Here is a 14,271-nt window from a genome sequence, read left to right on the forward strand (position 1 = left end):
ACTAGTACCATGAAGAGGTATGAATGGAGCAATCTTTCCTACGTAAAATATAGACATTATATGCCAGTGGATACAAACAAAGAATTGTAACACACATACTTGTACGGTCATGCCAAAACTTCCAAACATCTGGGACTAGTAAGCGCTTTTAGAGTTTTGACCCCACACTGTGGGTGCTCCTACTTTGTGACCATATGTCTCACCAGGGTAAAAAAGGATAAAAAAGCAGCCTTCCATAACTTCAGTACCCTCCAGATGTGTAAAATTTAACTTCCAGAATTCTCAGCAACGGTTGTGCTGACTGTCCACACATCCAGAAGGCATTCAGATTGGGGAAGGCTACCATAAGGTACTGCATTTGGGACTGTTCTGGAAGCAGTAACTAGTGCAGAATGTTGTTGCTACTCAATGCAGGGTAGTAAAATGCACGTATATACACTGGCTACTGTCAAGCAAAATGGTGCAAGCAACTAAATGAAGCAACTCTCATGGATGGCTTGGAAGACTTTAAAGAATAAAATAACAGCAACCTGTGTAGTTTATGTATGTGGTCCATGAGTATGTTTACTCACGGGTGAGGATCTCAACAACAACTTAACTGTTTAGGAAATTCAATTGCTGCTGAAGAATAATGATATAGAGAGTCCTTATAGAAGGATTTAAAATGATCATGGAGCTGAATTCAGAAAACACAGATCCTATGTATTTGCTGGAGGGAGGGAAAAGGGATGGGAACTTTCCATCAGGCAATCTATTCTATAGCTCTTTTTGAACCTACTTGCTCCTGCTGAGTCCTCAGCTACAAATTCCTCCTTTATCTGTGCCTGGATTCACACAGCACCTCCACACACCACAAACACAACCCTAGCCATTCCCAACAACCTCCTCCATTGCCTAACAGATCTGCCTTTATGTATTTTCACCAAAAGGCAGATGTGCGTCCTCCCAGATGTCTTATTTGGCAAGATGCTTTTAAGTGTCTACGTGATATTTTGCATGATTTTGGTAAATGATAAAAATACCCTGTAACCCTGAGATTAATTTACAATTCTGCCCCAATCAGGGAATCTCAACCTCCCATGATATTAAATGCAAATGTACTATGAAATCAATGTAGAAATAGGAATCTGAGATTCCTGGGTTGAATGGTGACAAACTGAGTTTACAACTCTGATTCCTCCCAAGGACAAGGGAGTATTTCATCATCTTTTCATTGCCTTACAGCATTATTTAATTGGTAAGTGAAAAACTCCTTTGTCTTGCTTCATTTTTCACCACCTAGTATCTGTAAACTAACCACAAATATACAGTAAACAAGGATTGCTTTAGCTTCTGCTGAATTTATTCCTGATCCACAAGAGTAAGATAAAGTAAATGAGGAAAAAAGCTATGTTGAGTTGCTTTTTGTCCTACTGCTATGAAATTTTTAAGATGTACAGTATGGGATCATATCTAGCATTTATCTTAGCTAGTGGGATTTTTGGAATGGAATACAAAGGAGATAATGATTTTTCCAGATCTGCCTCCACAAACAGTTCAGAAGCAGATGTTATTCAGAAAAGCTCATTGGGCAGCAAAACAAAAAGAAATTAATTCTTTTTTCCTTTTTCCAGCAATTTGTCACAGATGCTCCAGAGAAGTTTATTGTTTTGGGATCACTTGAAGAAATGTAGTAGCAGCTTTTTTTAATGCTTAGTGTTTTTCTTTTTACATTTTTAGAGGGAAATGAAACACTTTGGATTGGGCACAAGATTGGGGGGGGGGGAGTTCCATATCTTCCTCATTTTTTTTTCTGGCTATCTCAACATAAATCTCAAGTCATATATCTAATTCTGCTTCAGATCTGAAAAAAACTTGTGTTCCAAAATCTATTCTAGGGAGATACTATAATTTTTCATTGCTAAAAAATAACTCCTGAAATATAAATATTGTGGCTGCTCACGTACAAAATAAAAACTGAGAAGCAGTACAATTAACATGTGGTTGTTGTTGTTATTATTATTATTATTAAAAATTGCATGACGCCCAACTCTCAATAACTCTGGGCGGCTCACAAGTAAAAACATTAAAAACAAGGGAAAAAATACAATAGGGGACAAAAATAAAAGAATAAAAAAATGGCAAGGATGACAAGAATCAGACAGGAACAAAAAAGAAACAAACCCAAACCATCTAAGAGGGCTTAACTCATCCTCATCAAAGGCTTGGGTGAATAGTATATGCCAACTAATTATTATTATTGCAAGTAATTTTTCAGGGAATCATTGAAATTTTACAATGAAGTCTTACCTAGGTTTAAGATAGGTTTTTGCTGACTAGCTGGAATTTGCAGCAGGAGCACACCTAATCCAATGATGGCCATCTGAAATGGAAAACCCTGAAGAACCAAGATACACGTTCAAGTTTGATTTTCTTTCCAAGTACAACATACAACAGCCTATGGAAATAAACACCCTAAGCAAATTTTACACTCTCGTTTTTCAAAAAAAATATCAAAGGTAGCATATTTCTTCAACCTTAATATGTAAAATAAATAACTCTTAAGTTCCCTCTGATGTTACTCGGTGCTAGTAATGTAGCTACTTCCTATGCCATGATTCCCTTTCCTGAGCAGTAGGCAACAGTGTCATGAAAATGAGCCATGTCAGGTGACTGACTCTGACTCTTCTCAAGAGACCTAGTGAATACTAACTAGGGTTTAAACACATTGCTTAAATTAAGTATACAGTATGTGTATGTGTATGTGTATGTATATGTGTGTATGTATGTATACACACACACATACACATACATACACATACTGTATACTTAATTTAATATATATAAAAAGCCAGCCAGATTTCCCTTCTCTGGTCTTAGTAGCTGATTTGTACTGTTCCATTTTGTAATGGGGTTAGAGTAATCCCTACATACAGGTGGCTCACTTGTCAAAAAGGCTAGTGTTCTTTAAATGCCAGCTTTTACAAATAACGAACCCTTGATTTATGAACTACTGAATCATGAAGTCCTCTACATTACTGAAAATGTGTATGCATCCAACAGGGGCAAGGACAATATGCTTGATATGTATAACGTCCCAGGTTTATTTCCTAGCATTACCACACAGGACATGAAAAAAATCCTATCTGAAACACTATAGCTAGACTGTGGCTGGCTTCACTCATTATGCTAAACCAATAATATGACTTGTTTGTATGTCCTGTTTTAGCATGTGTATATTTCATAAACCATGGTTTGTGGCTCGCATCTCTAACACAATACTCTTCTTGTGCCTGCAAGGCTGCCTTTTTGTAAAGATAATTTCAGCTGTTTTGAAACATGGGAAATTGATACACTTCAAAGCAACAATCCATAGCATAATAATAATAATTGATTACATTTATATGCCATCCAACTCCCAGCGACTCTTTACAGTACTTTCCACAAATATCAATAGTTCCACAGGCATTTTTAGAAAATAAAAATGGTGGATGGCTACAGTCCAATGTTTTGTTTGAAGTGTGACCACCTGCCCAGAAAAAAATATAAAAGGAAGAGTATCCTAGAGGCCTAGAGGAAGCAATATTTAGGAGCCTTATTTACACTTAACCACAGCAAATTCTTTGTGAAAGAATAAGTCCTTTCATAGAAAATAATTTATGTTGGAGTCCATGGCATACTGTTAAAATTCCAAATGCGTCCACCAGAATAAGAAGACTAGGGACTCATGATTCATAATTTAATGTGTTGTGTGAATTCAGTTCTGATCTATTCAGCAAATTATGACTTTAAAAGCATATCTTAACATAATATGTAAACTGAGTCAGCATAAACAATATTGAGTTGGATTAACTAAAGATCTAAACAAGGCAGGTTTCTATGAACAACTTCCAGATGAAGGGGAATCTATGGGCATTTTCTCATTTTAAGAAGTCCATTTTAAAAAATGCATATTCATTAGGAGGATGGGATGGAAAGCATGATATAAAGAAAATAAATATATGATTCTACATACAGAAGCTTAATGATCAGAAGATATGCATGCCCTTAACCATGAAAACTTTTATCTAAATGCTAGTAAGATTGAACACCCATTGCTGTTCCTTAGTATTCAACTAGGCCTGTCGTTACGCACAATACATTTATCACTTCTTAGATGGCAGAAGAAAACAGCTTGAAACCAGATTAGTTTGTTATCATCACAAGGAACAGGTGAAAACCATCCTCTAACCCCAAGTATTATTTCAAGTCAGTAATATATCAGAGGCAACAGAAAAAGATGTAAATATTTAAACCTTGACTTCATTAGTTTTTAAAGCTTGACTTCATTAGTTTTTATACAATAAATCTACTTCTCAGAAGCTGTTGTGTCCTTGAATGCCTATGGTACCTGTTTCCAGTCCAGCTTATTAACAGAAGGCTTACAACTGGGTGCCAAAAGTTAAAAACCACCATTCAATTAAGTATGAATGCACCTTTAAAAGTTATCTCATTCCCGAGAGAGCCTACCTCTTTCAGAAGCTCAACATTTTCCTCCATTAAGCCAATTAAAGATGAACATTCCCCTGTGGCCTGCAGGCTAACCTCACAGAAAACCAGAAGCTGCAGACAAAGATGACATAATTGTGTCTTCCAAAAACTGGGGTAGCGCAGCAGACTCCGAAATAATTCCTCCAGAAAAAGCAGTGCTTCTGTGATCTGTAGAGCATCTTTTACCTGCAGAAAGAAGCAAAACCGCATCATGCATGCAAAGGAACAGCACTGAGACCAGCATAAAGTGGCAAGAGATATGTATAAATGAGGAATTTGCATAAATGAAACCAACACAGAGAGATATTGTGTTCACAGTATGTCAGTTTATACTTGGATAGGCAATCTAAGATCCCACCCCTATATGCATTCTAGAAACACCTTCCTGATGATGTGCTGATGCTACTCAGTTGTACATCTCTGCCCCTGGTTGCCAAAGTAATGCTGTCAAAGTGCTTTCCCAATTATTAGAGTCTGTGCAGGTCTGGATGGGGAGGAACTATCTTCAGCTCAATCCTGACAAGACTGAACGGCTATGGGTTTTATGGTCCCCTGAATCTAGTGATCTTCCATCATTGACTCTGAATGGGGTAATGCTCCTCCAGGCAGATAGTGTGCAATCTGGGGTTTCCCCTGGACTCGCAGCTCCTGTTCAAGGAGCAGATGGCAGCCATGGCCAGGAGGGCCTTTGCCCAATTACATCTTGTGCACCAATTGCACTCATTCCTAGATCAAGAGGCACTGCTCATGGTCACTCATGCCCTAGTCATCTCCCATCTGGACTACTGCAACATGCACTACATGGCTGAAGAGCATCCAGATGTTTCAGCTGGTCCAGAATGGATGAGCCAGGCAGTACTGGGTGCTCCACAGTACACCCATGTAACACTGCTGCTTCATAAGCTACACTGGCTCCAATAGGCTCTGGGTGCAATTCAAGTCTTGATGGTCACTTTTAAAGCCCAACATGGCATGGAGCCAGGTTACTTATGGGCTGCGTCTCCCCACTGGTTTTGCCTGTCCCACCAAATCGTGCAGGGTGAGCATGCTCTGGGTCCTATCAGTAAACCAATGTTATTTGGTGATTCCTCAGAAGCATACCTTCTCTGTCATGGTGCCTGTCTTGTGGAACAGACTCCTCCCTGAAGTACAGGCAACCCTGACCCTCCTTCCATGTGTAGCATCTTTTACCTACAGAAAGGAAGGCTGTTCCCCAGGTACTGGAGCCAGGGTGCCGTAGAACTCTGATATGGTGTATCTGTGGTTAGTGAGATTTTTTATGGGCCTCAGATTTGCTATTTCTTATACTATGAATTGTCGTTTTGTTTTTATCCAATGTCCCAAATTTGGTATATGGGTGGTCATATACGTACATTAAAGAAACGTAGAAAACATAGGAAATGAATAAATAAATAAAATAATGTACTCTGAGAGATTAGCATTGGGGAAGCCTCACCTGATAATATGGAACCAAGTCACAAAAAAGCTGAAGGAGATGGCATTCAAGGACAGGGGGTTCCTCTTTGTTCAAAGGCCCGTATGGCTGAAGCAAGACTCTGAGCAGGCTCATACGTAATTCTGCATGTTCCCGCAACTGGTAAGGTTCGCAATACAGATACCTTAGAAATGGCCTCATTATAGTGACACATACACTTTCTGCCCTGAAATTGTGACAAAGAATTTTAAGAAATCACAAGACATTTACGAGATCAATGTATAGATTGCCTCCTCTGGTGTACAATAAAAAGTCAACTATAAAGAAACTGGAAAAATACAAAAAATGTAACAACTACCCTCAAGATTTAAAACATATAAACCAACAAACACAACTGCAATGAATCAAATTAAATACTACTTCAAGCTGGAAAGACCTGAGGTAAAAAGTCTTCTAAAACACACGGCATTTGCTGATTCCTAATCAGCGCAGGAGAGATTGGGAAGAATGAGAGCCAAAACAAGTGTCAATCTGCAGGTTGCAGTACAATCTGCAAGGCCTTATCTAGTATCTTAATATTCTCATAGGTTGAAACTGGACAAAGGAACCTAGCAGGTAATCAAGTCCAAGCGTTCAGAAGTTCATATGCTACCTGAAACATGAATCAGCCTAGCTATCTAATATAATTTGTGAAACAGTGAAGAAACAAGTAGCATTTTCAGCACATGTCATTGTGACTCTCATGGCTACTGGCAGAATACTGCACTTTGCTGAACTGTTACCACCCTGTTAATCAGCAGCAAGAATCTTGTATTTTTAAAGCCTGAGTTCACATAAGAACCTATAGGCCAATAGCGTTATCAGTTACTTATATTTAATTAATTTTCCTACCCTTCTGGACATTGCTGGAAAAATGTAGTCATGTGCTGAAGAAGGAATGGCCAGCAGTCAGGTCTGTTTTCAAGTGTAATTATTAGTGGGTGAGGAGAATTTCTGGGAGAAAACAAAAATGAGGACAAATGCATTAAAAATAATAAAATTTGTAAACTTGATTAACCTAAAAATAAACACAACCATAAATACAGTATTTTAACAAGATACTTACAAGATGCCTATGAGATATCCTTTGTTAATGGGAGAGGGGTACATGTTCATGGATGCAGAATGAAAGCTGTATTTACTGGTAATACACAGTATTAACAAACTTTTTAATGACCTTCACGAATGCTGATAATCATTCCAATGCAGATGTGTTTATTATTGTGATAGCAGTACTTTTCATACTATATGTCCCAGTTGCATAAATTTTAATAAATAAATAAAATCACTTCTTTGATGTGAATGGATACATGTATAAATAACACATATTGCGCACTCCTTACTTCTTTCTCTTTTGAGAAGCTCAAAGAGCATTTTCAAGAAAAACAAAATAATGCAAGAAAAAATACTGGATAATATTTCATATTTTCTAATATACAAGGTGTAAATTGTTCAGGACCCCACCCAAATGAAGAAGCACGAAACTGCCACTGTTAAAATTCATTCTGATTTTCTGGACAATTTCTGACCTATTATTATTATTTTGAATTTTATTTCTGTTGCCTGTTTGTAATCACATCCAATTTTATGTCATGTGCAGTTTTACTTTTGACCTTGACATCCAGATTATTATTTAATATTAAAGGACACTGGATCCAGAGTCTGACTCTTAAACATCAGAGCTTAACTTAAATGAGAGTTCAACTAAAACTGGCTACAGAATTCTTCTTTCTAGTAGGACAAAATCCTGAGGATCAGCTTTTATTTTCTTCAAGTTGAGAGCCTACACTGAAACAATGGATTTTTTAGCCATATTAAACAAAGCAGCTTTTATTGGATTTTTAGTAACCAGCACTTTCTTCTGTTTCCACAGGTACAATCAATTCTCACTATTTGTGGATTTCATATTTGCAAATTCATCTACTCACTAAAATTTATTTGTAACCACAAAATCAATACTTGCAACACTTTTGTGATATAATAACCTTGAGGAACAGGAGGAAGAGCCACCGCCAAGGCAACAGTCAAATAAGAGAAATCTTGCAAGATTCTGTTACTGTAACCCTGTAATAAAAGTAGTTTCAATATACATAACATTGGTGTTCAAGGCTGGTCTACCTCAAAGGGCTGACATCAATCATGCAACTCTGAATGGGCCTCCTCCCTCCCTGCCTTTAGCCTAAAGTAAACTAGGGAGGGTCAAGTCTGAGACACTTTCTCAAATTCTATTCCTGCTTTGGACTGATTTATCTGACCATTGCCTTGGCTGCAGCTCTTCCTCCTGTTCCTCAAGGTTATTCTCACAGCCCATTACATGTAGTCATTCACAGACATGCTGTCATGAGTGCCGTTGAGCTGAAGTCATCAGCGCAATGGCACACATGACAATAGCAAGGAAATAGGAGAAGGGGCTCAAGATAAGTAGCCATCAACTCACAACGACTAACGGCCAACAAACAATAACTAAACGGATCACGGAGCACACCCAAGCCATCAGCGCCAATACAACGGAGATCGCCCAGCTGACAGCAATCACCGGATGAATAGAAAACCCGATGATGGGTGATCCCGGAACGCCAGCGGGGCCTCACAACCCCTCACCCACCGGCAGGGCAACGTATTGGACAAAGGGGGGGTGACGTGACTGCGAGTGAGGGGGCGCTGACCGGCGCGGGGTATTTAAACCCCGCACCGGCGCGCTCCTGTCACTCTCAGCTTTTTCTTCCGACGCTGTAACTGCGCTGTGAATAAACCAGAGCCTGATCCATCGAACCAGTGTCTGAGCATTATTCAGAGGCAGGCAGCGCATGACATAAAGCTGAGAGTGATAAACTCAGCCTCGCCGAGCCCCACCGGACGACAACGAGCCGCGGGAGGAATAGACGGCGAGAAGACCAGCAAGATGAAGGCGGAGCGACGCGGGCAAGGAGGGCGAGCCGCACGGCAAGAGACAGAGGAGGACCGACCAAGGCCAGAGGCACCGCGGACTCCCGGAGCCATGGATGCCCACCCCACCCGACCCGAGCCTCAGCTCCAACCCCAAGGGGAGATGGCGACGGAGGCAACCCGACCGCGGGAGGGAGCAACATGCCTTCCGAGACCAGCGGAGGACCCCGCGCCCCACATCGCACCCCAGCAACGGGCGTGGAGCGACAGCCCAACGGCGGTCAACACGGAGGACGATGGAGACACCCAGCAGACGGCGGAGGAAGCGGACCAGCGGCAGAGGGAGGATGAACCCCGCCGGCAACCCACCCCCGCCGATGCACCGACGGAACCGGCCCCAGCGGCGGCGCGGGCCGTGGACGAGGAGGCACGAGCTGAACTCGCGGCCATGCGGGCCCAACGGACGGAACTCCGGACCATGCTCCAGTCGCTTATGCCCCCCGCGCCACCCAACGACGTCCCCGCACAGGCCCACACCCCGAGCGAAGCACCGAACCCCCACGGGCCAGCGGAGGGTCAGCAGACGGCCCAGGCGGACGACACCACAGGCCGGGAAGCGAGAGGCAGGGCCGCGCAAAACACCCGGTCCCCAAAGGACTTCCCCATCTTCTTCGATGGGAACCCCACGAAACTCTCGTTCTTTGTAACGAACGCCAGGGAGTTCATGGGGAGGCACGGACACTCCTACGACTCCGAAGCCGACAAGATCGCCGCCGTGGCGATCAAACTACAAGACAGGGCGGCGGACTGGTACGTCCAACTGTACGAGTCCAGCTCCCCCGCCCTCGCCACCTTCCCTGCCTTCATCAATGAGATGAAAAACTACTTCGAAGACCCCCTAGCCAAAGTAAGGGCGAAAGCGCACTCCAAAGACTTAAACAGGGCACACGCATGGTCCCAGACTACGCCCTGGAGTTCAAAGCCCTCGCGGGGAAGGTCAGCGACTGGTCCGAGACCACCCTGCTGGAAATGTTCAAAAGGGGGCTCAATCGCGACGTTCTCCAATGGGCCCTCTACCGCGACGACCCAGAAACGCTACACGGGTGGATCCACCTCGCGGGGAAAGCCGAACACGCGCACCGCACCTTCCTCATGACAACCACGGAAGACACAAACTATGCCGGCAAAAAGGTACCCGCACCACACGTGGGGATGGCCGGCCCCATATACCCAAAAAAGAAATTCAATCGGGAGCCCTGCGGGAAGTGTGGCAAACTAGGGCACAAGACGGTGGATTGCTTCGCCAACCGACCGCCGACCAGTGCGCCTAAACCCACCCCGAAAATTAGCCCCAAACCACCCAACCTGGGGCCGCCCCCTCACCGCCGAATGACCGTGGCCACAGCGACACCAGAGGAAGGCTGGAACGCCTACTGGGGGGAAGAGGATAACGTAGACCCCGACCAGCCGGCGGGAAAAGCTCCCCGCCTGCCCTGAAACGCGTTGCGAGGCAGGCGGTGGGACAGCAGCGCGGACCACCTCGACGGAACGACGAAAGCCCCGTAATAATGGCGGCAATCAAACTCTCTGCCGGCAACGGAGCCACCACGGCCGCGGCACTAGTGGACTCGGGGTGCTCAAAAAACCTCATCCACCCCGACCTAGTCGCCAAACTCGACCTCCGCTGCTTCCCCCTCCCCACGCCGTTGGCATTCCACCAGCTGGACGGCTCTACAGCGGGAGGGAAACCAGCCACGCTGCAAACCGAGCCGGTCACCCTGCAAATGGGCACTCACACCGAACGCACATCGTTCGTCGTCACTCACATCGGACGGCCCATTGCAGTCCTGGGGATGCCATGGCTCGCGACAAACAACCCGCGCATCAACTGGGAGACCCGCACCTTCACATTCGGCGACGGCGAGTATCGGGCACCAGTTCCAGCGGGCAGAACCAACCCCACTGTAGGACGAGCGGAGGCGACTACACAGGACAACGCCGCTACCACAGCAGACCTACCGGAACAATACGCCGACTTCTCCGAGGTCTTCGGAGAGGCGGAAGCTGACCAACTACCCCCCCACCGCAAGACGGATTGCCGGATCGACCTACTGCCCGACGTCCCCTTACCTAGACCAAAGATCTACTCGATGACCCCGAAGGAGATGGCAACCCTCCGGGAGTTCATCGATAAAAACCTAGACAGGGGATTCATAGAGCCAGCATGCTCACCGGTCGGAGCCCCCGTCTTATTCCGGGAGAAGAAAGACGGCACCCTACGGCTATGCACCGACTACCGGGGCCTAAACGTGGCTTCCCTGTCCAACAAATACCCCTTACCCCTGGTGAAGGACATGCTCGCCCACCTGTCCACGGGCAAAGTCTTTTCCAAATTGGACCTTCGCGAGGCGTACTATCGCATCCGAATCAGGGAGGGGGACGAATGGAAGACTGCGTTCAACTGCCCCCTAGGCGCCTTCCAGTACAAAGTGCTGCCCTTCGGACTCGCGGGGGCCCCTGGGGTGTTCATGCAGCTCATCAATGAGGTACTGCATGAACATCTGTTCAAAGGGGTCCTGGTCTACATCGACGACGTCCTTATTTACACAAAAACGCACGAGGAACATGTGACCCTAGTCAGGCAAGTCCTCGACAAGCTCAGAGGGGCGCAGCTCTATGCCAAGCCTACAAAGTGCGAGTTTCACAAAGCGCGCCTAGACTACCTGGGGTACCAAATCTCCGGGGATGGCATAGAAATGGACCCCGCAAAAGTCGAGGCGGTGCTAAACTGGGAGCGCCCCCGCAACAGACGCCAACTCCAGAGCTTCCTCGGATTCGCGAATTTTTACAGGTCATTCGCCCGGGGGTTCGCAGAGATAGCCCTCCCCCTAACGGACCTCCTCAAAACCAAAGGGGTGGGGGACACCCGACGCGCCAAGAACCCGGGCACAGTGTTGAATTGGACTCCCGCGTGCCAGACCGCATTCAACAAGCTGAAAGCGCTGTTCACCACGGAGCCAATCCTCGCGCACCCGGACCCAGAACAGCCGTTCGTGGTCCAAGCCGACGCCTCAGACTTCTCCCTGGGGGCCATCCTGCTCCAAAAGGACCCCACGGGACTCCTGAAACCATGCGCCTACCTGTCAAGGAAGTTCTCCGAGACAGAAAGGCGATGGCACGTCTGGGAGAAAGAAGCCTTCGCGGTAAAATCGGCGCTAGAGACATGGCGACACCTACTCGAGGGAGCCACCCAACCATTCGAGGTCTGGACCGACCACCGGAACCTCGAGGCCCTACGAACGCCCAGACGCCTTAGCCCAAAACAGGTCCGATGGGCCCAATTCTTCAGCCGCTTTAATTTCCAGCTGAAGTTCATGCCGGGCAAAAAGAACTTCCTGGCCGACGCCCTCTCCCGACTGCCCCAAGACGAAGAGCCCGCCCCAGACACCATTGGGACGGTCCTATCCGCCTCGCAACTGGGGATGGCCGTGACCACCCGAAGCGGCGCTCGGAGGCAGCTTGACTCTACGGCGCAGCCGACGGCGGGACAACCTGCGACCAGAAGAAGCCAACCGCAACTACCAGGGGGAATGCGCACGGACCTCGCCGCCGCCCTCAAAACCGACCCCTGGTTCCTGGCAAACCCCGACAAGGTAACGATGGCACAGGACCTGGCATGGGGGGGAAGGCAGAATCTATGTCCTGGACTCGCAACGCCAGGCGATCTTGCATAGGTCACACGACGCCAAACAAGCGGGACACTTTGGGTTCCTCAAGACCCTACACCTAACACGGCGTCAATTCTGGTGGCCCGCGCTCAGGCGAGACGTAAAAGCATACGTAGCGTCCTGCCCAACGTGCGCTAGGGCCAAACGGGCACCAGGCAAACCCGCGGGGCTATTACAACGGGTGGCAGAACCCTCCCGCCCATGGGAGGAAATCTCTATGGATTTTATAGTGGACCTCCCACCCAGCCAGAAGAAAACGGCCATTTGGGTGGTGAAGGACTACTTCTCAAAGCAGGCCCACTTCATCCCCTGCACGTCGGTCCCATCCGCACAACAGCTAGCCAAACTCTTCCTCATCCACGTGTACAGGCTACACGGATGTCCCGCACGTGTGGTGACCGACAGGGGCACACAGTTCACCTCCAAATTCTGGCGGGCCTTCCTAAAGCTGACAGGGACCCAACAGGCCCTATCTACGGCCTGGCACCCCCAGACGGACGGAGCCACAGAGGTTCTTAATGCCACCTTAGAGCAATTCATACGCTCATATACTAACTATCACCAAGACGACTGGGCTGAACTGCTCCCGTTCGCCGAAGTCGCATACAACAACGCCGTCCACACGAGCACGGGGAAAACTCCGTTCGAAGTAGTCTCGGGGCGCGACTTCGTCCCCATACCGGAGCTACCTCAACCCCCGGAACCCCAGGTGGACGCTAGCGACTGGGGACGGAAGATCGCGGAATCATGGCCAATAATCACGGCGGCGCTGAAGGATGCACAGGCAGCCTACAAAGAGCAGGCCGACAAGCACCGGCGCCAACAACCGACGTTCCAAGCGGGGGATATGGCCTACCTATCCACCAAGTTCCTAAAGTCACCCCAACCCTCGAAAAAACTGGGGCCTAAGTACATCGGGCCGTTCCGAGTCACCCAAATAGTGAACCCGGTAGCAATACGCTTGGACCTGCCACACAACCTACGGAGACTCCACCCGGTGTTCCACACCAGCCTCCTGAAACCGGCAACCACCTCTCGATGGCACCCAAGCACGCCACAGCCCTCACCGGTGATGATCGACGGGCAACACCACTTCGAGATAAGGGACATACTCGACTCCCGCAAGCAACGAGGAACTCTACACTATCTGGTCAGGTGGAAACACTTCCCCCACCCGGAATGGGTGGCGACGCACAACGTTAACACGCCTGACCTGACCAGAGCATTTCACCGGGCATACCCCGACAAGCCACAACCAAGGTCAGCAAGCCGTCCCCTGCAAAACCCCCCCCGCAGGCCCCCCCGCCTCCCGTGCCCCAAGGGAAAGGGCCCCCCCAAGCCCGCGACTTGGGTGGACCTCCCCCCCCGGGACTCACTCCCCCCGCCCCGGGCCCACGAGGCGGTGACAAGCGTTCGCCAGCACCCTCCCCCCGCCCCCCGGCCGCGGGGGAGTGGCAAGCAAGTCAACAGGGCAACCTGGGGGCAACGCCCAGGAGCTATAACAAAGGCGACGCACTTTAAATAAAAAAAAGAAGGGTCCTACCTGGAGCTGATAAGCACCCGACCAGCCACGCCTCTCTCCTCGCCGAACTGAGCCAAACAAACAGGGTGTGGCTGGAGCATGCGCACGCCAGGACGTGACCCGGGCATGCGCACTATGGACACACCCTGGGA

The 14,271-nt window shown here is 47.4% G+C and overlaps 1 protein-coding gene across 2 annotated transcripts in view; it reads right to left on the reverse strand.

The window, feature by feature from the left end:
- The window catches only part of FOCAD (focadhesin), a 153,567-nt gene that overhangs the window by 125,229 nt on the left and 14,067 nt on the right, over nucleotides 1-14,271 (reverse strand). Inside the window, exons 6-9 of one of the 2 annotated variants that reach the window (XM_063295015.1) lie at nucleotides 6,836-6,937; nucleotides 5,966-6,170; nucleotides 4,489-4,695; nucleotides 2,290-2,377 (exon numbers count right to left, since the gene is read on the reverse strand). In XM_063295015.1, coding sequence (XP_063151085.1) covers nucleotides 2,290-2,377; nucleotides 4,489-4,695; nucleotides 5,966-6,170; nucleotides 6,836-6,937 — 602 coding nt within the window. The remainder of the gene's footprint in view (nucleotides 1-2,289; nucleotides 2,378-4,488; nucleotides 4,696-5,965; nucleotides 6,171-6,835; nucleotides 6,938-14,271) is intronic. The other variant, XM_063295016.1, reaches the window with a different exon arrangement.

This window comes from Candoia aspera, chromosome 2 (assembly GCF_035149785.1).
Source record: "Candoia aspera isolate rCanAsp1 chromosome 2, rCanAsp1.hap2, whole genome shotgun sequence".
NCBI lineage: Eukaryota > Metazoa > Chordata > Lepidosauria > Squamata > Boidae > Candoia > Candoia aspera.